General features: G+C 26.0%; 3 protein-coding genes across 4 annotated transcripts in view; 1 reads left to right on the top strand and 2 right to left on the bottom strand.

Moving 5' to 3' along the window:
* Positions 1-324: 324 nt before the first annotated feature.
* LOC117172648 (probable maleylacetoacetate isomerase 2) lies at positions 325-12,624 on the bottom strand. The gene is made up of 5 exons (XM_033360762.1): positions 12,493-12,624; positions 6,561-6,612; positions 6,134-6,282; positions 4,136-4,340; positions 325-1,679 (listed from the first exon to the last, which is right to left on the bottom strand). Exons 1-5 carry the CDS (start codon positions 12,508-12,510, stop codon positions 1,450-1,452), a joined length of 654 nt encoding a protein of 217 aa, XP_033216653.1. The 5' UTR covers positions 12,511-12,624; the 3' UTR covers positions 325-1,449.
* Positions 12,625-13,586: 962 nt separating this feature from the next.
* LOC117173042 lies at positions 13,587-18,811 on the top strand. Its single transcript, XM_033361410.1, has 3 exons — positions 13,587-13,718; positions 18,080-18,261; positions 18,496-18,811. The coding sequence occupies exons 2-3, from the start codon at positions 18,081-18,083 to the stop codon at positions 18,711-18,713; spliced, it is 399 nt and encodes a 132-aa protein (XP_033217301.1). The 5' UTR covers positions 13,587-13,718; position 18,080; the 3' UTR covers positions 18,714-18,811.
* The window catches only part of LOC117173041 (protein salvador homolog 1), a 21,854-nt gene continuing 15,143 nt past the window's right edge, over positions 18,698-25,408 (bottom strand). For both annotated transcript variants that reach the window (XM_033361407.1, XM_033361409.1), the window contains exons 6-7: positions 22,112-22,417; positions 18,698-19,074 (exon numbers count right to left, since the gene is read on the bottom strand). In XM_033361407.1, coding sequence (XP_033217298.1) covers positions 18,972-19,074; positions 22,112-22,417 — 409 coding nt within the window. In that variant the 3' untranslated portion in view covers positions 18,698-18,971. The remainder of the gene's footprint in view (positions 19,075-22,111; positions 22,418-25,408) is intronic.

Raw genomic sequence — 25,408 nt, 5'->3', positions numbered from 1 at the left:
CATGAAAATTTTTATTTGAAAATAAAATTATCAGAATAAATTATATATTAATTTCTATACTTAGGGGGCAGATCCATTTTAAAAATAATTTATTCATTCATATTTACAGTTGATAAAATAAACCTTAAAACCTTTAAAAATGTATTTTAAAATTCTTCAAATTAAAATGTATGCTTAAAAATTTTTAATCTAAAATGGAAAATTTTTAGAGTGAAAGATTTTCGAATTAAACATTCTAAACTGAATGATATAATATTTTATAAAAATCATAATTTAGGAAATTATTTAAAAACGATTGAAATCAAAGTTGGACAAAATTTTTATTCTAAAAATTTGGTAAAATTCCCGGTCCAAAAATAAATTCACTGTCATTTCCCGGTTTTTCCCGGTCCCATAAAATTCCCGGTCCCGTGGCCACCCTGATTTAGAAACTTTATCCCACTGAAAATTGACCTAAAAATAAGAAGATTTAGGCCATTAAAATGGGCAGGCCCTGAATTAGTCTTGTAAAATGTTGCTAAGGTCAATTTTAAGCGCCAGAAAGTTTCTACGTTACAATAATTCTAAGATAGTTTGCAAAGCTTTTAAAATTATTTTCGTGTTTTGAGATTTACGAAAATGAGATTTTATCCTAATTGTGTTTAATATCTATAATAAACGATTATTATAAATTAATCTGTCAAATCTCACACAGATTATAAATATCAAAAATGAAACTTTTCAGAACTAGGCTATTTTTGACTTTCAATTTTTTTCCAACTACCCTACCGCCAATTTATACCATTTTACAATAATATTTATCATACTCATTAGTAACACAATTGACCGAAATTAAGTACGAACTGAGAACAACGTCAAGTATAAAAAGTAAACTTTTCACTTCTGGCAACAGAACCTATTTGGAATAGGTTGATAATAAATTTTACAAAATATTCGGTATCGTTAAAAGCAATGTCTCTGAAAAATGTTTGATTTCCAGTAACGCAAGAAAACGAGTAACGAAGAATAAAAGACAAAAAGGCTAACATCTGTAGAATCTAGTAAAGCTCCGAAGAAATTAAGGAACATTTTTTTGTATAAAAAAGAAGAGACGTGTTTTAAAAAATGTATAAAATTTAAAAAATTGTATTTAAGTTCCCTGCAATCGCTTCGAAGCTCAAGTCACGGCTCTGCGGAGATAAAAGGTTAATTTAATATTCATTAGGCTTTGTCTAGTGAATCACAGGATGAAGAATTTCGACAATAGTTTCGATTTGAATGAAAAACGAAGCAACCGGAAAAGGGAGTTTAAATTCTTTTTACATTAACGGAAGACTCTCGATAATTAAAGAGTGAATTATAGAACCTTTTAGCGCAGAGGAGCCGCGAAAAAATGGACCACCACTCTTCAGTCTTCTAATTCGAATTTTAAAGAATTTAGAAGAGGAAGAGGGTGGTCTGCCTTGCTTGCTACTTGGTTGCCTCAGGTGGACAATCGGGCTGGTTATTGGGGTGAGCGGCAGTGAAAGCCGGATGATTTTCCAGGTGACGATCTACCCGCAAAATTGTAGGGAAAGGTCTCAGATCTACGTGAAACCTTCTGGCGTTGAAAATTTGTGGCACCAAACAGCAATCCGCTAAAGTTATCTCGTCGCCTACGCAATATTTTCCTGCGCTCGATGACAATAATTTTTCAACGGCTGAAAGTATAAGGTAATAAATTAGTAAATCAATTAAGAAGTCCCCTTACAGGAAAAAGTGTGTCTATTTAAATTCTGGAAACAAATTCCCTGAAAATTCCAAGTTTTTTCCAGGTATAATTTTTCATAGTGCGGAGTCATTTAAATATTTTGCATTTTGCAAAACAATCGACTCGAAAAATGTATATAGTTTCGCTAATTTATTATAAATAATTTATTTTGCCGTTTCCAGTAATTTTTTGAAACAGTAAAATTTTTAGACAAAAAAATTGATTAAAAAAAAGACAATTTTTCGACCAAAGTGATGAATTTTCAACTCAAATGATGAATCTTTAACTGGAATAGTTAGATTTTAAACAAAAAAGATGAATTTTCCATAAAAAAATTCTTTTTTACCAAAAAGGCCATTTTTTAACAAAATAGCTCATTTTTTCTACCAAAGGGATAATTTTTCATTAAAAATGAATCTTCGACCAAAACAATTCATTTAGAAAAAAAGGAGTTAATCTTTCAATCATGCAATTGAATTTTCATTTTAAAAAAATCAATTCTAAACAAAAAACCTAGTAGTTATATTTCAACCAATATATATTTTAATTATTAATAAAAAACTGAATTAAACAAAAAATGACTCTTCAAGATGAACTGAATTTTAAACTAAGAAAGAATTTTCAGTCAAGAGAGAGAAAAAAATGCAAACAAACTCTTGCAGTTTAAAGCAAAACGACGAATTTTTACTCCAGAAGATTAAATTTCTACCAAACAGAACGAATTTTCAACTAAAAGCGATAAATGTTCACCAAAAAATATAGTAGTTTAATTTTCAGTTAAAAAAGTTGACTTCAAACAAAATAAAAATTAATTTTCAACCAAATAGTTAAATACAGTAATATCAAGCTACTTTTATAAATGAAAACATTCCCTGACTTTAAAAGAAATTCCATAACAATTCCAGGTTTTTCCAGATATACAAAAAATCCCTGACAATTCGAGGTGTTTCAGCTTTTCCAATCAGGATAGACACCCTGAATTTTTTTTATGAAAAAGTATAAATAATCGATTTCATATGAAATACAGCAAATAGCAACAACAATTTTTACAGGAATCTACAAATAAATGCAATAAATGACAACCAAATTACAGGAAAGTACAACTTTTTCTATATTATTCGGACGAATTTGTGTATTGCTGTATTTTATTGCAGCTTTAATACTTAATTAATAAATAATTTATAAACAATAAGAATATACAGGAATTTACAGGTTTTGCAGCCAAAAAGTTTGTCTTTTTCCACCGAGAATGAAAAATATTCAGAATATTTCAACGAGATAATTTCAGATTAAGATGTATCACTTGATAGCTATTACAAAAAAAAAGTTTCTGTTTGAACTATAAAGGAACAGTACAATATTAAAAGACAATAATGAATCATTGTTATTAAACAACAAATATTTATGTTTAAAGTTTTTTTCAAAAATATAGCAATCGATTCCACTATATATGCAATTTGAAATTAAATTTGCAATGTTCTCAATATTTGTCATCCTAGGTTGAAAAAACTTTTACACATTGTGCAGTTTAAAATTTGTAAAACAATCATTTAAAGATTTTCCAGGAATCTAATGAAAATTTGGCTATTATTTTGAAACTCAAATTTATTTTACAATTTTTTCGAAAATCTCTGAAGATTAGACAAATTTCTTTTAATATCGTCCGAATTATTTTTTGAAAATTTTGTAAATATTAAAAAAAAGTAATTTTCAAACAAAAAATCATTTTTAGTTCCACTAGGAATTTCGATAAAAAAAAATTTATTCTTTTGAAACATTTTTTGTTCGAAATTTGCAATAATCTACATTTCGTTTTAAATGTTTTGTCGTCTCTTCAAGTTTTAAATTATTTTAGAATCTTTGCATAACTTCTAAATATATCTGAAACTTCCAAGAATTTTACAAATTAATAATAATTGTTCAGTTGTTAATTATTAGTAAAAATTTGTTTTTTATTTTCCATCTTTTCAAATGTTTTTAAATATTCTCACAACATTAAACATTCAAAATAAAAAAAATCATTTAAAATTATTCAATCAATCCTAAGAAATTTTTGTTATTTTCTTGAAATTATTGAAGATCCTGAACTAGATTCTAAATTTTGGATTCATAATAGGATTGATATTATTCTAAAAATAATCACGGGTTGACTGAAAAATCCCAAAAAATAAAATTTCCGACACTGTAAAATTCCCGAATTGAAAAATTCTAAAATATTTTACAATATTACCGAATTAGAAAATTCCTGAATAATAAAATTCCCGACAGAAGATTGCCGAACTAGAAAATTCCCGAAGTAAAAAATTCCCGTTTTATTCAGGGGGTCTCGAAGCGTCGAAATTCTAATTTGGATGGTAATTTAATTAGCTATTTGTATTTAATTGTAAAAAAAAATTGAGTAGAAACCTGTAAAGCCTCGAGTGATCCAGTGTTGTGCCCATTCCTTTTTTCGTTCTTCCCCAACGTAAATAAGAACTACCAGATTTTGAAGGGGTTGAATTCCGCTCGCAATCACTTCGCAGATTTCTCGAACTCTTGCTCTTTTTACTGGATCCGCTGGCATGAGAGGACGATGCGGTCTAGTTTCTTCCAAATATTGAAGAATGTTCAACTGAAACAACAATGTGTTCGATTATTATCAGATTTACGATTTAAAATTTTGGAAATATAAGAAAAAATATGTCCATAAATCCACTTTTTGTAATTCTAAAAATTGATAAGACGTAAATTCTGATGAAGTGTAACAAATTTTGAAAATTTCCTGCACTTTATGATTATTACATTATCCATCAACAGCAATATGAGTATTCTTTCTAAAATTACGTTTCAAGCATATCTACGAAAAATATACTTTATTAATCAGAAAAAAAAAATTTCTTAGCATTTTTAAGGAATTTCAGAAAATGTTCAAGATTCCAAGATACTATACAGGTTGTCTAATGACTTCTAGGGATTTCAGAGGATATGAATATTTTTTTTTTACAATTTTAAAAGAATTAAAGAAGATATTTTCTAAGACTTTTGTAGGATTTTAGAAAATTCCAAGGAATTTTACAGACATTAAAAAGATTTTGACGATTTCAGTGAAGTTTTAAATATTTTTCTTCGTAACATTAACAAATTTCAGAAAATATAATAGGGATTTCAAGATACTATAGGGGATTTCAAATGATTTGTAGGGATTATACAGGATTTAAAAGTTTTTGACAATTTCTAAAAGACTCGAAGAAAATTTTGATAGATTTTTCAGAAATTTTAACGAATTCACTGAATTTAAGAGTTTTATTATTAAGATTATTAGGTCTTAGAAAATATTAAAGATTTCAAGCTACTATATGGGACTTTTTTTATAATTTCAAAAGACTTTGAGAAGAAACTTTCAAAGATTTTTGTAGGATTTTAGAAAATTTCAAGGGAGTTTTAGAGAATGTTAAAGGATTTTGGCGGTTTCAATTAATTTAAAAAAATTCTTAACATTAATGAGTTTCAGAAAATATTAAAGATTCGAAGCTATTATACAGGATTTCAAATGTCATCTAGAAATTTAACAAGATTCTAATCATTTTTGACAATTTCTAAAGATTTTGAGAAGAAATTTTCAAAGATTTTTTTTTAGGATTTTAGAAAATTTCAAAGAATTTTTAAGACATTTAAAAATATTTTGACGATTTCAATGAATTTGAAAAGATTTTAATTTTAATATGAATATCAGAAAATAATACAGATTTCAAGACACTATACCAGATTTAACAGGATTTAGCAGTCTTTCACAATTTTAAAAGACTTTGAGAAGAAGTTTTCAAAGATTGTAGTAAGGTTTTAGAAATTTTAAATTGTTTTTTAAGGAATTTTGAAAGGTTTTGACGATTTCAGTGAATTTTTGAATAGTTTTGTTTCCAACATTAACTATTTTCAGAAAATATTCAAGATATCAAGATACTGTATAGAATTGCAAATGAATTTTAGGGATTTCACAGAATTTAAAAGTTTTTGGCAATTTCAAAAGACTGAGAAGAAAAGTTCAATAGATTTTTAAGAAATCTTAACAAATTCAGTGAATTTGAAAAGATTTTATTTTTAACATTCATGATTATCAGAAAATATTAAATATTTCAAGAAACTATATGGGATTTCACAGGATTTAATAGTTTAAAAAAAATTTTAAATACTTTGAGAAGATATTTTCAAAGATTTTAGTAAGATTTTAGGAACTTCCAATTGATTTTCAAGGAATTTAAAAAGGTTTTGACTATTTAAGTGAGTTTCTGAATAATTTTGTTCGCAACATTTAACGAATTTCAGAAAATATTAAAGATTTCAAGACACTGTACGAGATTTCAACATATTTTGTTTGAAAATTTTTAGCAAAAAAATACAAAACTTACATACTCAATTAATACTTACAGATTCAATTAACGTGTGATTGTCGATGTGAAGGGCAGGTACCTGCTCCATAGGATTTATTTCTCGAAATTCGTTACTATGTTGTTCTCCCCCACTCTTTACTAAACTTATGGGTTTTATATCATAGGGTATTTCTTTCAAATTCAACGCTAGAAAAGGAAGAAAGAAGATTAGTTTAATTTTTTAATTATTTAAGTTCAACTCATATCTTTTAAAAACATAAACGCACATACACTTTTGTTGTTACTTCATTTCAAGTTTTAAAAAAAGTTAACTATATACAAAAAGGAAGGAATTAAGAAAAACGTAAGAAAAATATTTCAGCAATTTGTGCAAACTGAATAGAGAATAAAAGTTAACGCATAAGATGATTTAAAAAAAACGTAAATATTTATTTACTTTAAATAGAAGGGGAAAAGATAATTACCAATTCGCACCCTCCAAGAACAAGAGCTCCGCCAATATGAGTAGAGAACCGGCTGAAAAAAATGTACTTTAGAATTAATCATCAAGATCATCAATTATCAAAAAATAGTCTGAAGAGACTTTATAGATCTTTTTGAAATGAACAATTTTTCTTGTTAACATTTTTTCGTATCTTATATAATTTAGCTGGCAAACGGATTTACAGATTTTTTCAAGATTAAAACAAACACCCTGCGTCTTATCGAAAGATTGTTTTAAACAATATGGCGCTAGTTGAGATGAACAATTTTTCTTTTAAATATTTTTTTTTCATCTTACATATTATGGCTGGAAAATGGAATTTTATTTTTGTTTAATAACATTCTTCACGATTAAAACAAAAACCCTGTGTCTTTTTACTGAGAGCATCTAAAAACGTGGATATTTAATTAAATATGGAGATGTATAGTTTTACTTAAAACTAATACCTTCTCATTAGGATGAAAATGTAAAAAAATCACTTTTTGAATTTTTATCCAAAATGCCAGTATTTCGGATTCAGGGTGTCTAAAAACCTGAACATTTGACCAAAACTGGGGGGGGGGGGGTACATTTTACACAAATATTCTTTGGTGAGAATGTAAAAAACATACAATTTATAAAAAAATCATGAATGTTGCTGAAATTACATTAAAGTTCCAAACTTAAATGTATGACATTGAGGAAAAAATTAATTTTTCCGTCAACAATTGTCAACAAACTTTCAATTCCATTGGTTAAACAAAAACATAGAATTAATAAACTAATTATGCACATTACTGAAATTATCGTGGCCAGTATTTTTGAAATTTTCATCTCCCTGCTCTCACGGCAAATATTCGTGATTTCTCCCACTTTAAAACATAATATACTTTCTATGCAAAAGACAAAGTTTTTCACATATATGATCAATTATGGAAGTCGATAAGCATCAGCAAACCTTTTTGTAATATAAGAAATCTATTGGTTTTGAATAATATCATAATCAAGACAATTTAAAAATCCATTATTAAAACAATTTTTTATAATTTATAGTTTTAGACATCTACAAATTAAAAAAGTTCCATTTTAAGTTGAAGAATCACGAAACTGATTGATGTCAAATTAAAACTTCGAAAATAAGACCTGATAAGACCATTTGAAAACGCTACAAATTTAATATTTTAATATTCCAATTTTAGAAATTGCATCATTTAAAATTCAAATTAATTGTAATTTTATTATTTATATTTAAAAGCATTCAAAATTAAATAATTTTAAATTGAAACTTTTGTATTTGTATAATTTTAAATTCAAAGCTATAAAAATTGGACAATCTTTCAACTTCTGAAATTTTATTATTTTAAATTTTGATGTAACAAAAAAATTATAATTTAATATTACAGTTGATTAGACAAACTTTTCTAACATCAAAAAATGAATTTAATTATTCTTGAAAAAACTTTCAGAATAAATAGTAATTTAAAATAGGAAACATTGAAAATTAAAAAACGTTGAAACATAAACGAATGCAAACTTCATTTAAAAGTAAAGAAAAAAAAATCGCAAAAAAATGTGATAATAAAAACTTTTTATACTCAATCGCTTTGAAATTTCAATTATTTTAAGTAAATTTAAAAACAAAGAACTCTAAAATTGCTAATTACACTTCCCAAAATGCCACCAATTTAACTTCAATTGCAAAATTAAAACCTATGGAAAGGAACAGTAACAAATTTAGCGTTCTGCACGGAAATTCAGAACTCTAAAATTGCAACCATTCAAAATTAACGAAATTATTCAATGCATCTATTTCAGATAGTTTAATTTTTATTTTTTTATTTTAAACTCAATTTTTACATTTTTAACTTCAAATCGTTTCATTGTTAAAACTTCATTTAAAATTATTATTCATTCATGAAATTTCCCAAAAAAATATTTTTTAATCTGGAATGATGTATTTGTTTAAATCTTCAACTAAAAATCGGAGATTTTAAGATATTACATTTTTTTAATAATACAAAACAAGATTGGTGTAATATTATTCCAGTTTTTAAAATTGTGAAATTTTTAACTTTTGAATTCGAAATTGCTTTATAGTTGCATCTAAAATCATTAAATTTAAAACTGACTATAATGGCTCTTGATATGAAACTTTGAAATATTTCATTGCGCAACTGTCCTGACATTTTGATTATTTGAATTCGAAACCACAAAATTATGAAACTTAAATTTAGTAACTTCCAAAAACTAATCTAAACATGAATTTAAGAAAAACTTTAGTTTCAAGATCTCAAATATTAAACTGTTTTAGTATTACGTATTCAAAACTATAATTTTAAACTAAATTATGGAAACGACTGAATAGATTTTTTTTACTAAAAAATGTGATTTCTGTTAAAAAACAAAATCACTGTCATTTACATTGTTCAAAATTGCAGAGTTTTAAATATTGTGTACCATTAAAGTTTAATTATTATAAGCAGTTTGAAAATTATATGCTTTTTAATCGGAAACTTTTAGAACTTACAAAACGCGCGAATTATGAATTACGGGAAATCTCCCAGTTTAATATTTCTTTCCTGGCTTGAACTCAGTTCAGAATTCGTTAGCGAATAAGAATCAATCATAAATTTTACGGACAAGTGACAAATTTGAATTTTACGAAATATTGCGGTTGATTGACGCTTTTCGAAAGCTTTTTTTTCATAAAGAATCAATAATCGGTCATTTAAGATCGTGGAGGATTGAGAAATTATTTTTTGTAAAAAAAAATATTATTTTAGAAAATAGACGCCGATGGGTATCCGGGTACCCGGTTGGGCACACTAAGGTTGAACAATTTAATTTGTTTAAACATTTCTTTTTTCAGACAAGTCGCGAAATGAACATATTTTCTATCTGTATGAGCTGTATAATCAATGATAACAAGAAAATAATTTGTTTCAATAATTTTACATTTATTTAAATAACGCGTGTTTGTTCAAATAAATAGTTTTAAAAAAAGGAAAGGAAAAATTTTATCTCACCAAATTTTCGATAGAGTTGATTATTTTAAAGTACTAATTTGTTTTCTAAGAATGCCCGTACATGTTTACACAAATTAAATTGTTTGCACAGTCTTGTGTTGCTACTATTTAATTCAATTAAATTACTATTGAACTTTTATTAAAATGTTGCTACTATTAAATTTTTGGTTCAGAAAATAATCTCGTTTTGTTAAATCTCGACTATTTCGTTCAAAATTTAATTATTTTTTTGAAAATGCAAATATTTGATAAAAAACGCAACTTTTTAGTTAAAAATTCAACTACTTGTTTAAATATTCATCTCTTTGTTTGAAGATTGAATTTTTTCACTTTTAGGACATTAATTATCTTGGCATCATCTTTTGAATTAAATAAAGAAAAATTTTGTTGAACATTTATTTCTTTCGTTAATGATTCATATTTTTTAGTTGAAAATTCATCTCTTTAGTTAAAAATGTAATTATTCTGATTCTGTTGAAAATTCGCCTTTTTTAGTGGAAAATGACTTTTCTTAGATGAAAATGGATCTGTTTTTTATATCCAATTAAAAAATTTGTTGGTTGAAATGTCATCTATTATCATCTTAGCCGAAAATTCAAATCTTCGGGTTGAAAATTGAACTTTTTTGTAGCAAATTCATATTTTTTTCTTGAAGATTCAACAATTTGGTATAAAATTCAACCTATTTAGTTGAAAATTAACTTTTTTGCTCAACGAGAACATATTTGATCTCACCAAATTTTCAACAGATTTTAATATTTTCAAGTACTAATTTTTTGTATAAGAATACCCGCAAATATCTCAACAAATTTTTATTATTTTGACATTTTATTTTATATTAATATTTTTGTTTTTGTCAATTTTCGAAAGATTAAAATATTTGTAGGTACTTCCTTGTTTTATAAGAATAATTTAAAATGTTTAAAGAAATAAAAATTTTTCGCAAATTTATTTTATTTTACTTTTATTCATAAAAAATAAATAACTCATATCAATTAAATCTATGAAAAAATTTTAAAAACACGCATTTTATTCTCTCTAACGATAAAAAACACATCAAATCAGTAAAAATGAAAATAAATTTTTAAACAATTTTAAGTTGTTAAAACACTTAATATTATTCTTAGATAATAAAGTAGTATCTAAAAATACTTTAATCATTTTAAACACGGCATAAACAAAAAATTTAAATGAAATTAAATTGTTTAAACAATTTAAATTTTTTGAAACATTAACGAGTATTCTTAGACAACAAATTAATACCTTAAAATATTAAAATCCCTTTTTAAATTATAATATTTCAAATAAAAAACACATTTTTAGTTTTTCCAGGAATTTTAATGAAAAATTTGTATTCTTCTAAAAGGCTCCTAAATTTTTTGTTCAAAATCTTCAAAATCTACATTTCGTTTTAAATGACTTGAAATCTTTTCAAGTCATTTAAATGATTGTGGAATCTTTCCAAAACTTTTAAATATATCTTAAACTTCTAAGGATTTTTTCCAAATTAATAATTGTTCAATTGTTATTTATTAATCAACATTTTTGTTGTTAAAGTCTTTTTAAAAATCTTTTGTGAACATTAATTTTTCAAAATAAAAAATAATGAAAAATGTTTCAAAATCTTAAAAGTTTTTAGATTTTTAAAAAGTTTTGATATTTTAAGGATAAGCACTCTTGATCCGGTTTGGAACTAAAGGTTCCTTCGCTTTTATTATTAATGCAACAGTGATGACTGTGTCACTGGATATTATTATCTTGCAAAATAAGTTTATACACACATTTAAATATGTTTTCTTTAATTAAAATTCATTTTCAAGTGTGAATGAATTTACATAAATAAATTTTGAAAGATAAAAACACCTCTGATATAAAATTGTGTTTGATAGACGTTGATATCCAGGTAAAATGTTAATTAAAAACAAATGTTTCATAACTGAAATTGTTGCTTCATCTGTGATTTATTATAATAACAAAAATTCTTGATAAAAGTTTAGTATTTTTTTTAAATTGTAGTTTCTTGTAGAAACTTATATATTATATATTCTACAAAAATTGACAGGAAGGTAAAAAAATATTGCAGTTTACTGTAATACTGTTAGTTTTTTACTTTTCTACAATAAAATAAAAAAATGAGCTATTCATATTTAATTGTATACTTTTTGTTAAATACATTTTTTTTCGAACAAAGGAAGGTTTTAATAAAAAATTACAGTTTTGAAGAAATGTTATAACTTTCTTGTAACATTTTTTTATGTAGAAAAAAATTTAACTTTACAAAATTTAGCATCTTCTGGCATCCTTTATCGAGTGGATCCAGTGCGTAATGCTGATATCGGAAATCGCTGTCAGAAAAACTACCCTTAGAAAAAAATCTATCGCATACCTCTCTAAAAATTTATAGGTTAAAATATTATCCTCCAAAAAGTACACTATAAATCCTCTCCAAAATATACTCTGTAGCCATAAATATCAAGTAACCACCAAAAAACATCAATAATATTCAAAAATCTTAGAAACTTTGAATTCTGTATCGAAATTAACGGGGCGATTCGGGGTGTTCGAATCCCTAAAGTCGATACACCGAAAATCATATCTGCATGCCTGTTTGCCGTGCCGGGTTGGTGTGGGTGACGGCGCCGCGAACACTCATCACAAACTCAAGATTAAAAAAACATATATATGTATATATGAGAAAACCGGAATTGTTAGTGGAATTTTTCAACAAAAGGCGTAAACAACTGTCTAGAATGTCGAAAGACCGCATATAAATTAGAAAGCCGATGAATTTATATTTAATAAAGAGAAATGAGACACCGTGTGAAGCAATGCGAGCCAGCCGAGGGGTTGATGGGCCAGAAATTCGTGACAAGTCTAGAATTTTAGTTATTTATAATAATCCCTTACCTTTCCCATGACGGACATTTTGTCAAATACAGACGGAAGGAGTATCTGTCTGAATTTTGACCTGTTCGGCGATCTTAGACGATGAGAAAATCGTCGAGAATTTTATAATCTGGTCAACGCGCGAAATCGCACCTCCTTCCCCCTTTTATTCGATTGCCGGGACCCCCACCTCTCTTTCTCGTTCCACCTTTTCTTGCCGAGATGCTGAGGGGGATGAGGACGGCCCTGCCAACCTAATCCGAACGAAACTTACTGATCAAAATTCCCAAAATTTATTTATTTTTTTATTGATTTTATTCGTTATTATTGAATTGTATTTTAATTTCAAACAGGGATATTGTTTTCTATTGTTGATTATCTAGAATATTTGAATATTTTTCATATTTTGTACTTAGGACATTATACAAATAATTTTTCTTATGGTGAAAAATTTATTATATATTTATGGAAATATTAATAATAAAATGTAGAAAAACTATTTTTAGAAAAGTGGGTTATAAACCAAATTTTCTGAAATTATAATATTAAATGAGTAACAGAATAATATTTCGCTATAATATTAATTTCAGAAAGATTTAAATAAAACTATAAATGTAGAAAATAACTTAATTTTATTAACAAAAAATTACATTTGTTTAAAAAAAAAGAATTTCTGTATTTTTATCCAGTTGGCGATACCGTATTATAGTGTCGCGCGGCGAATCACAATTCTGGTTTTTTGCTGGTTTTTCGCAAGAATGAAGGAGCGTATAATTTTTGTTCAGTCCCCCGAGGTGTCATCTGTATGTATGTAACTGGATGTGATTGGACACTTTCGACTTGTTCTTAAATGTACAGTTTCTTAGTGACAAAAAAATAAATATATACTTCATTAATCTTGAAAAGTGATACTTTTCCAAAAAAAAGTAGAAACATAAATTATCGAATATTATTGAAACTAAACATTTCGTTTTTGAGTTCATTTATTTTAAATAAATGTTAATGAAAAAAATTATACGTACAATTTAAAGTAAGACTAATATTAATGTTTTTTATTAAAATATCAATGTGCCTAGGGTACTTAGAGTTCCTAGACAACCCTGAAGAAGATTGACGACGTCGAATCGTCGACACGACACAGAAGGTTTTCCAAAAATTCGTCTGCTAGCGAAACAGTGTAATTTTGGTTGCAAATTAAATTTTTAAGTTAAAGCGTTGTTCAAAGTAGTTTTAAATAAAACTGCAAGGTACTTTAGCTTTTTTTCGTGCTTTATATAACTCTATATTAAGATAAATATACGACTTCACGTGCTTTTGTTTAATGTTTGAACTACATAACTTTTATTCGTATCCTTATTTACATTTGGAACTTCGTATAACTCATTTTATACTCATATTTATTGTATAAAGTTATAGAATAATACTCAATTTTTAATAAGCTTTTTTTTAAGCGTTTAATGGCTTAATGCTTGCAATTAAATGTTAGGTTAGGTTTTCTTATTTCGAATAAATCCGTATTTTTTAGGATTTTTCAAAGATTAAATGATAAATATACATTTTTTTAAATAACTATTGTTTCTTACATTTGTTATATATAATTTTATGTAGCGTCATTTTATGTTTTCATCACATAAACTTTTGAGAAAGCGTATCAAATATTTACATAATATGTGTTGAGTTTTTATTATTTGGAGCGCTTTAAAAGTATAGTTATAGGTGTTTTATTTTTGATATCTAGCAAATTTGAAATTTTTTAGCCTTTAAAAGTGCAGATTTAAGTAATTTTAAAATGTTAAATTGGTTACAATTTTCAAGTATTTAAACTTCTCAAATTTTATTGTCAACTGATGAAATCAAATTAAATGTTAAGCGCTTAAAAAATGTTCTATCACGTTTTAAAGTCGAATGTTTTCAATTTTTGAACACCTAATTTTGATTACCAAATTTTTAAATTCGAACATATTTCTTGTATTTATTTATTTTTGTAAATTTAAATATATCCAGTGATTATAATGTATAGAATTTATGGGCCGTCCATCAATTATTATATCAATTTGGAATTTATTTTTTAAGGAACTTACCCCTTTTTTTTAGCTTAAATGCGAACTAAGTTAATAGAAACTTCAAGAAAATTAAATACTTTTTTTTAAAAGTCTACTATTATATTTTTGTTTCAGAATCCATCTACTTCATTAAAAACTCATTCTTTTTTTTTTATTAAAAATGCAACTGTTTGGGTCTTAATTAATCTCGCTTGGTTAAGAATTCAACAATTTCATTGAAAATTACACTATTCGATTGAAAATTAACTTTTTTGATAAAAATTCATATTTTTGCTTTCTCAAACATAAAACAATCGATTCTAATTTAACATTAAATATTCATTGAAGTCATTTAGTCATTTAAAATTAGATTACTGCAATGTCATAAATATTTGTCATCATTGAAATTAAAAGATTCGATTTTTTAAAGACAACCATTTTTTTCATTTAGAGTTATAACATACAAACATACTTTTGAATTTCAGACTTTTAACCCTTAAAGGGCACACTTACGTAAAATTACATAAAGAGCATACTGGGTCTCAGACACCCAAGGGTATTCAAACGTGTGTTGTACCGACGGTATTGGATAGTTTTTTACAAGAAAATCAATTAATGATGTTTAATCTATCTAGTTTAAGGAGAAAAAGGTTTTATAGCAGTCTTTAAAATTTAAAGTAGTTTAAAAAAAATCCTTTTTTGAAAAAAATTTTAAAAACGACTTTTTTCACTCTAAAATCCATAACTTTTTAAGTTTTTGATATTTTTACTTAAAATTTTACTTGAATACTTCCGAGATACGGCGCTTCAAAAATAAAATTAGTCTTATAGTGTTCGTTCCAGAGAAGGTATTTATTCTAAAAAATAAAAGCTTCAATTCAATGAAAAATGAAACGCCATACTTTGCGTGATTAAATGATTTTATTGATCTTAAACTGCGTATAAAAATGATAAAAATAAAAATTATGTGAAAATGACATAGAAAAATAGGTTTTCATGTCATTTTTTAATCTGGCTCCATATGTTCCATTTTCTTGAATTTCGTACGTTTTGTTAAAACGCAAATAAGTCGCTGGGTCATTTATACCCAGTATGCCCTTTAACGGTTAAAATATAAACTATTCGTATTTTTGGTTTCAATTGAAGTGTTCGGTTAAAAATTTATTTATTTTTATTAAAATTTAACATTTTAGTCGGAAATTAACTTTATTGGTAAAAATTCATATTTTTTGTTTAAATTTAATTATTTGGTTTAAATATAATCTATTTTAATGAAAATTTAATTTTCTTATATAAAAAATAAACTTTTTTCCTAAAAAATCATGATTCCGGGTTACCAATTTAACCGTTTTGTAGATAATTCGTCTTTCTAGCTTCATAATTCAAGAATTTTGTTGAAAATTCATGTTTTTTATAGAACAATAATCTTGCTGGAAATTTATCAATTTTTAATTGAAAATTTAAGTACTTGGTTGAAAGTTAAACTATTTTGTTAATAATTCATATATCTTTTAAATTCACAGCCTTGGTTGATAATTTAACTATTTCATTACAGAAAATTAATCTGCCGGGTAAAAAAATTATCTTTTTGGTTAATATCTTGTTGATAATTAATTTTATTAAGTTAATTTTATCTCTTGTTAAAAATTTAACTATTTTGTTTAAAAAATCGCTTTTTTATTGTGAATGAATTCGTTTAATTAACAAAGTAAACTTTCGATTTTTTGTTAAAAATGATGTTTTTTAAATTGAAAGTGGATCTTTTTACTTGAAGATTAATGTATCTTGTTTTAATTCGCTTTTTTGGACGAAAATGAATCTCCTTGGTTAAAAATTCATTCTTTTTTATTAAGAATTAAACAATTTAGTAGAAAATTAAACTGTTCAGTTGAAAATTAACTTATGTCTTAAAAATTCATATTTTTGGTTTCAATGTAAGTATTTGGTTAAAAATTAACTTATTTTTATTAAAATTTAACATTTGAATCGGAAATTAACTTTTTTGTTAAAATATAATATTTTGGGGTTAAAAATTCAACCGTTTTGTAGATAATTTATCCTTTTGACATTAAACTTCAATAATTTTGTTGAATACGTATGCATTTTGTTACCAATTGTATTGTTATCGTATTGCATTTTGTTAACAATTTATGCATCTTGTTTTAGTTCAAAATTAAACTGTTTGGTTGGAAATTGAACTAGTTTCTTAAGGGCATGTGATACTTACAGTTTCCCCGGCTTTTTTTCCACAAAAAATGAAAATTTTTAAAAACTGAATTCGGAGATGCTATAAAATATCATAACGGACGTCCCCGGAGTCTTTTTTGAGGGGTAATAACAAAAAAAATTTATTGTGCTAAATAAAAATTTTATGCATATGTATTTTTTTGAGGTTACGTCGTTTTTCATCTCTGCCTTTTCTATAATCTGGAAATTATTTATGAAATAAACTTTTTTGATTGCCTGCAAAAAGGGTTAGTATCATACATAACCTCCAAATGTACACACGTTAACAATATCAAAAATTTTTTTGAAAAAAAAAAACACAAATAAAGTGTGCGGGGACGTCCATTGAGCATGTTCGCTATCATTTCCCAAATTTTTAAGACAAAATATTGATTATTCTAGAAAAAAGCCGTCCGAACCTAAAACTGGCAAAATCGATACTAATTCCTAAGCGCTATGCAAATTAATCAGATTTTGCTAAATTAAAACTTTTTTGAATTAAACCAAAAGAAAAAGTGTGTGGGGACGTCCGTTAGCATTGTCGCTATCATGTCCCAAATTTTTACGACAAAATATTGATTATTAAAGAAAAAAAGTCGTCGGAACCTAAAACTGGTAAAATCGACAATTTTCTAAGTATCACATGCCCTTAAAAATAAAATTTAAATTTTGTATTTCAAACATTAAAAAATGTAGTGTTCAATCAAATTTTCACATTTAAATCTTGAGAGGGCTCTTTAACTAAAAGATTAAAAATTCAAGTTCGCTTTGATTCAATTTTTTTTTAATTCATACACGAATCTGACATTCTACAATCTACAGATATAATTTTTCTACATTTTACTTGTTTTTAAAATATTTTTTAAAATTGTAAAAAGAAATTGTACATTTAAAAAGCTCTGGATATAAAACATTAGTATGATTTAATCTTATATTTTATTCAAAGTTTTTATAATCTTACCTTTAAATTCAGAAGATGTCAAAGAAATCAAGATTTTATGAGAAAACTAGATTTTTTAAAGAATTTGAAAATTTGTTTATTCCTTTAAGTAAGTTCGCAACAAAATTATAAAAAAAATTTTGTAAATAATAGTCTCTATCTTGAATTCTTTTGAAAATAAAAATAATGAAATATTTATATTTTTATTTTTTTATACATAAATATTTGTATAGAAAACGTTCTCATGAAAATTAACTTCAGCAGAATTATTGGAAGGAAATAAATAAAATATATAAAATTTCCTTTGTTTGTGAAATGTTGTCTGAATTCAAATTTGCATTATATTTCATCTTAAATAAATTCTGTACATCAAATTTATGAAATTAAATGTGTGTTTCAGGATGTTTGGATTGAATTGGTTAAAACCGATACTCAGAAGAAAAATGAAACCTATTCCACAAGATAGGGCTAAAAAGGCGCTCAGTACTTTAACCTTGACCTACGTATTTTTAGGATGGAATTTTGTATCATTACTATTGTATTTAACTTGGAAAAAGTCGATTCCTGAGGGCCCAGAAAAAGGTACTCATCTGTTTGTCAAATAATCATTATTTGGTGCCTAGAAATGTGTATAAAATTCAAAATACCCAGAAAAAATTGAATGAACTTTTACATATTTCCTAATACTTAAAAAAAAGTTTTAAGTATGCACAAAGATTTTCCTGCAATATTTATAAATTCGAAAGCTTTTAAAAAATGTCTTCGTGTCAGAACCCGGAAAAAGCAAAACTTCCTGAACTTTCCCATATTTTTCAGTAAGAAAATATGCAGAAGTATTGAACATAGATCACGCCCATGTCATTAAATTTTCTGGATTGAGTAAGGTATCAGAGTATAACATAGACAGAACAGAAGAAGTTATGCAAGATACAAAGAGGAGAAGAATGGTTACGGATTTGCATCCCCCAGTCAATAGGCAAACTCAAGGACTCGAGAGTGAAAACATCACAGAGGAATCGAGTACAAGTTTTTAATAATTCCTTCTCTTCATTTCTTACAATCTTGTATGTATAGGTAAATTCTACTATTGTAAATAGGGACGCTATTTCATAAAATACCGTACAAAAAATAACTTTTCAATATTCTGCACCTCTTGGACAAATCCTCGAAAAAGTTTCAATTATGTATAGTTAATTTTATTCTTGCCAAAGAGGCGCTTCTTCAGTCAACGATTTGGGACTTAGCTTCATCCTCATCCCGATTTCATATTTCTCTCCATTTTTCTAGTATAATTAGGGCAATGATCGACGTAAAACAAGTGCTCCAGCGTTCGAGTTACTTGATTCTGGATTCAAATCTTTTAGCCTTCGTTCCATTTCACAGAGCAGCGCAGATCTGAAAATGATAAATTCCATTTATATATGAATTTTATCATTTTTGAGGCGTTTAGTTTTGTGTTAGGGTAGAAAGTACTCCTTAAAGAACAAATAATTTTAAAAAAAGCAAAAATTATGGTGAATAAATTATCAGAAATTAGGTAAATCCATTTATTGTTAAAGGCAAAATCTCACCAATAATTTATGAAATCAAATACGAAAAATTTGTAATTTCACCCCCCCCCCCGGCCCCCTCCTTTTTTAAAATATAATACATGCGAATTAAATCTTAATTCAAGCAAACTTTTGAAGTAAATTCATATGAACGAAATTGGTCTAAATACTAAAATATTATTATATAAACATCATCCTTGAATGCTTCCAGCTTCAAATTGACGTTGCTTAATTTTGAACTCTCGCTAATTTGAACTTATTCTACACATTTTATTTCAATATAAAATTGATCACAACTAATCGAGGATGGTTTATTTATTAGTGACTAAATATTATTTCCTAATTTTGATTTATACCCTTATAATTAATCCATCCTAGAATGTTCCAAACGCGGAGCTTACGCAAAAAAGTATACTTAAAAAAAAAACATAAAACAAGAGTTTAACCAAACTTTAAAGTTTGTATTCAAACATTTTCCAATTTTAGTAATTATCCCTGGTAAAGAAATTTTTAGGAAAAAGTACAAAAAGCTAAAACCATTTTTATAGGAATCTACAAATAAATGCAATAAATACCCACGAAAATTACAGGAAACTACTACTTTTTTCTATTATTCAGAAGAATTTTGTACTTTTTTTGTATGTTTCTATACATTGCTGCATTTTATAGTAGTTTTAATTTCCTACACGAATTTACAAAACAATAACACGTTTTTTTATGTTTAAATTTTGTTCTCAAACATAAAACAATCGATTCTAATTTAACATTAAATATTCATTTAAGTCGTTTAATCATTTAAAATTAGATTATTACAATGTCATAAATATTTGTCATCATTGAAATTAAAAGATTCGAATTTTTAAAGACAACCTTTTTTTTCATTTAGAGTTATAACATACAAACATACTTTTGAATTTCATACTTTTAACCCTTAAAGGGCACACTTCCGTAAAATTACATAAAGAGCATACTGGGTCAGACACCCAAGGGTATTCAAACGTGTGCTGTGCCGACGGTATTGGATAGTTTTTTACAAGAAAATCAATTAATGATGTTTAATCTATCTAGTTTAAGGATAAAAAGGTTTTATAGCACTCTTTAAAATTTAAAGTAGTTTAAAAAAAATCCCTTTTTGAAAAAAATTTTAAAAACGACTTTTTTCACTCTAAAATCCATAACTTTTTAAGTTTTTGATATTTTTACTTAAAATTTTACTTGAATACTTCCGATCTGCGGTTCTTCAAAAATAAAATTAGTCTTATAGTGTTCGTTCCAAATAAGGTATTTATTCTACAAAATAAGAGCTTCAATTTAATGAAAAATGAAACGCCATACTTTGCGTGATTAAAAGATTTTATTGAGCTTAAACTGCGTATAAAAAAAAATTATAAAAATCAAAATGATGTGAAAATTACATAGAAAAATAGGTTTTCATGTCATTTGTTAATCCTTCGCCATATGCTCCATTTTCTTAAATGTGGTACGTTTTGTTAAAGTGCAAATAAGTCGCTGGGTCTTATATGCCCAGTATGCCCTTTAAGGGTTAAGATTAGAGCTTGGAACTTTTTTAATTCCACAGCTCAATAATTTATGCATATAAACTGGAAGTTTTAACACTTTTCAATTATAATTGTTGCTATTAAAAGCCGTTAAACTACAAAATTTTGAATTTTCAATGTTGTAAATTGAAGAATGAATCAAAACATTTATAAATTTTCAAAATTATATAATTTTAATCAATTTTAAACTAGAAACCTTCATTTATACATCAAAATTTCTTCTGTAATCTATTTAAATATTCTCGTAAAAATTTGATGAAAAAAAATCATTAACAAATTTTCCAGAAATAAAATGAAAATTTTGCTATTATTTTGCAACTCACAAATCTTTTGTTCGAAATCTTCAAAGAACTACATTTTGTTTTGCAATCTTTTTAAATTTGAAATTATTTTAGACTCTTCTCAAAACTTCCAAATATAATTGGAAATTGTTACTTATTAATTAATTTAAAAAATAAATATTCTCTTAACATTATTTCTTCAATGTAAAAAATCACTTTTAAATGTTCGCAACAATCTTAAGGAAATTTGTTTATTTTCTTAAAACCTTTAAAGATCCTTGAAAAGCTTTAAAATTTTGGATTTTTATTAAGTTTGATATTATTTTAAATATAAACACTCTTGATCCGATTCGGAACTGAAGGTTGCGTTTCTAACAATTGATACAATATAATTTAATAAAATACCCTACTTGAATTGTACAGGCTTGTACTATTTTGTACATTAAAAAAAAAAATTACATAGATTCTTTATTTTTTGTGTTGCAATAAATTATTTATTCAATGTTTAAAAATACGACTCCCATATTGAACATTTTAAACATGGATTTGTCTAGTATTTGAACACTTCAAACTCGAAATTATTGAATTATTTATTCAAAATTATATGCATTTAGTTACGATTTATGTTTCAAAATATTCCATTTAATTTGAACGATCCGAAGTTGAAATAGTTTAATGTTTAACCTGACAATTTACTAATTTATAAGGCTTCAATTTCAAATAATTAAATCTCAGCAGTTTGAAAAATAAAATTATTCAATTCTTACATTACAGTCATTCCAAATTGGTATATTTTACGTATATTTTTATTATTCTATAATTTGAAATCTGCTTGAAACCTTTTACTATTTTAAAAGTGTTTAATTATTAGAATTTATTGCTTTTTATTTCAATCTTGGGCTCTTTATTCTTCAGGCTTGAAATTAAAACATTTTAAATATCGAGCGTCGTCCAACGGAATTTCTTAACGCTTTAATCGACGGTTTAAAATCGAAGTTGGATATTTACCATTAATATTTAAAAAATAAATTCGAATAGATACCTGTATGCTTCATATCTCATGACGATATTCTCGAGTTCTTTTTTATAAAGTCTCGTGAGCATAGCATTATAGGAGTCCAACTCAGGTAAACGAAATAATTCCCAGCGAAGTTTACGATCTAAAGCGACAGAAGCTTTACTATAAACGCGAAGCCAAAGAGGTATTTCTTCGTTGAGATACGGATTGGCTGGAACTAAAACGCTGTGAGAATGGAAATGAGTGTGTTGTGGTGGAGAAACAACACGAATTGCTTGAATTTCGTGAGAATAACATGGATGTTCGTACTGCGCTTGTCTCGTAATGTGACTGAAAAAGAAAAGAATTTAAAGAAATTAGACAAATGTTTCAAATCCATATTGAATTTTAACCCTCAAACAGTACACTCCAACCAAGCATACGTAATCGGTACACTGGTGCGAATTGGTTTTTTGCAATGTTAATATTAAATATTTAATATATTGAACATATAATAAACAACTAGCATATATCACGCATATTTAACATATATATTTAATATATATGGGGACAATCCGCTGTGTTTGCGTAAATGTCAACAAAATGAAAAAACTTCGGGTGCGAATTCGCACCAGTGTACCGGTTGAGGGTTAACCAAAGTACATTTCCACCTTTCATTGCAGGTCATCTTCAAAGGTAAATATAACCTAAGTCAAATCTAATTAAAAGTTATAAACTGGTACAAAATTTAGGAATTTATAGTTAAGAAAGCTGTACAAATTTTTTTACCTGCAGTAATTTTGAGATATCCAGGGTGGCCACTGGGCCGGGAAACCTGGAAACCAGGAAATGACCGGGAATTTTTTAAGAGCGGAAAAAACCGAGAAACATCAGTGAATTTAGTTTTTAACCGGGCATTTTATAAATTTTTAGATGAAAAAAATCTGTCCACCTTTCTTTGATTTCAAACGTTTTTTAAATAAGTAGTTAAATTGTGATCTTTTTCAATTATAATATAAGTCAGTTTATAATGCGTAATTCGAAAATCTTTTCATTTAAAAATTTTCCATTGAAGTTTTGTAAATATGAAAATTAAATTTTAATTTAAAGAATTTTAAAATTCAGTTTTAAAAATTAAAATTTAGAAGTGTTTAAAATCTAAGTTTTTTGATAAAATTGAACTGGCTTTCAGATTTAAAAAGCAAATAATAATTGATTTTACAAGATGATTCGGAATCAGCTCACAATTTTAGATTTTCCAGATTTTAGCGTTAAAAATAAAACTGTTTCAATTGGAAAGTCTAATTAGTTAAACAAACGCAAAAGCCCGATTCAAACTTTATAAACTATTTTTAATTTTTAAATACCTTCAAAATATTATATTTATAATCAAAGGATTTGATTAAATTAAAAATATTATTTCAGTCTAAAATATTCCATTAAAAAAAATTCAATTTGAATTTTTTCACTTCAGAAAAAGAACAATTACTTATTATTTAGAAATATCGGACTTTTCATTTAAAATCAGTAATTATAAATTAAATATTCAAAACGAAACAAAAAAACTAAACGTTGAACGTTCCAATTTTAATTGTTCGATTAAAACAAAAATTAATTTGTAAGTCAAATTATTGAATTTTTATAAATAAAAATTGAACACCTATTGTACTCGGAAAAAATTCGAGTAAGTTGAAGAAATATTTAGAAGTTTAAAAAAAAATTAATTAATTAAAAATTTGAAATGATTTCAAATCATTTAAGCGAAGTTTCTACGTGTGCCAACACAATCCCGGCTATTTGTACAAAAATTTTATTTAATAAAAAAATTGAATTTTTATTTCGGAAAATTAATTTGAAGAGAATATTTAAAAAGATTTGCAAAATTATTAAAAATTAATTTGGAGGATTTTAAGGAAATTATTTCAATTTCGCAGGATTAAAAAAAAAATTGTAAAAAAAATTTCGGATACATGCGAATAATTTTAAAAGATGTTTAGAAGTTCTGAAAAATTTTTAAATAATTAAAAATGTGCAAAAATGTAAAACAACATGTAAATGCTTTAAGATTTAAAAATAAAACTTTGAAGCATTTTAAGGATTTTTAAACTATTTAAAATAAGAATAAATTTCGATTTAACAAGTGTTCAGTTTATAGAAAAAATTTATTCGTTCTATTTTTTATGTTTCTAGCCTAAAATGCTTAAAATGATACAATTTTGAAAAATGTTGAATGCATTGATTGATTCAGCAATTTAGAGCATTGAAAATGATAACGTAGATTCATACTTTTGGAAGTGATTTTGAATCTTTGAACTCTATAATTTATAAAAATTTATATTTTTAATTTGGCGGTTAAACTGTATTTAAATTCAAATTATTCAGTTGAAAAGTGTTAGTAGCTTCCATTTCACATGTGTAAATTATTCAGGGTTTGAATACGACATTTTTGAATTAAAGAATTTTTAAACTTCAGTTTTCAAAGTTTAAAATTTAAGAGATCCACTTTGAGTGCTTGAAATTTGCAGCTCCGTTTTTATTACTTCAAATAGAAAAATTTTTGGCTTTAGAGTTCGATTTTTTAAATTTCATTGACCTTGGAAAATCTGGGCGAATCGCGAGAAAACCTGGAAATGACCGGGAATTTTTTTCTTTCATTAAAACGGTCACCCTGAATATCGAAAAAATTTCGTAAAAAACATAATTTTGGAGTGAAAGAAAAGTTAGTTTTATTTTATAACAATGTTTAAAAGAAATATTCCTTATTTATTTTACTTTTAAAACTTTTATTGATATTTAACATTTCAGTTTTTAAATTAATGGAAATTTTATTAAATTTATTTATGAAATATAAACTTTATTGCAAAATTTCGATTTTATGAGATATACTACACCAGATAAGTTATCTTTACTATCTTTAAGGGCATGTGACACAGCTAAATTCCTATATTATCGACCTCACTTTTTCAGTTCAATGAATGTTTTTTTGAACCTAAGAACTTTTTTTAGTAAATAAAATATCGAGCTGAAACTTTGGAAAATGTATTAGAATACAATAAAGTACGTTTAGGTACTGCATTTTGGTAGGAACTTCACTGAAAATTATTTCATCTTTTTTCTGAAACTCGACATTTTTTGAACGTTCGAACTTTTTTTATATATAAAATATCGGTCTCAAACTTTGAGAAATGCAAGAGCCGAAAGAAAACTACGTTTAAGTACAGCGCTTAACAATAAAAGATGTAAAGAAAAAATTTCGACTATCAATTCCATCGGCATCAGCCGGTAACGTTGTACACGAAAATACGAACCTTCTAGAGCCTCGTCTAGTGGCCGCCAGGGTTC

Source organism: Belonocnema kinseyi, chromosome 5, assembly GCF_010883055.1.
Source record: "Belonocnema kinseyi isolate 2016_QV_RU_SX_M_011 chromosome 5, B_treatae_v1, whole genome shotgun sequence".
NCBI lineage: Eukaryota > Metazoa > Arthropoda > Insecta > Hymenoptera > Cynipidae > Belonocnema > Belonocnema kinseyi.
This window is presented reverse-complemented; position numbering and strand designations above follow the sequence as displayed.

Bases quoted from the DNA above. Each gene is read 5' to 3' on its own strand.
- LOC117172648 (XM_033360762.1), bottom strand. The intron at 6,283-6,560 runs GTAATTATCTTT...TTCCTTTTCTAG, and splicing joins TTCTTGGAGGGTGCGAATTG to CGTTGAATTTGAAAGAAATA. The intron at 1,680-4,135 runs GTTTCTACTCAA...TTATACTTTCAG, and splicing joins GATCACTCGAGGCTTTACAG to CCGTTGAAAAATTATTGTCA.
- LOC117173042 (XM_033361410.1), top strand. From the start codon at position 18,081: ATGTTTGGATTGAATTGGTTAAAACCGATACTCAGAAGAAAAATGAAA. The intron at 18,262-18,495 runs GTACTCATCTGT...CATATTTTTCAG, and splicing joins TCCTGAGGGCCCAGAAAAAG to TAAGAAAATATGCAGAAGTA.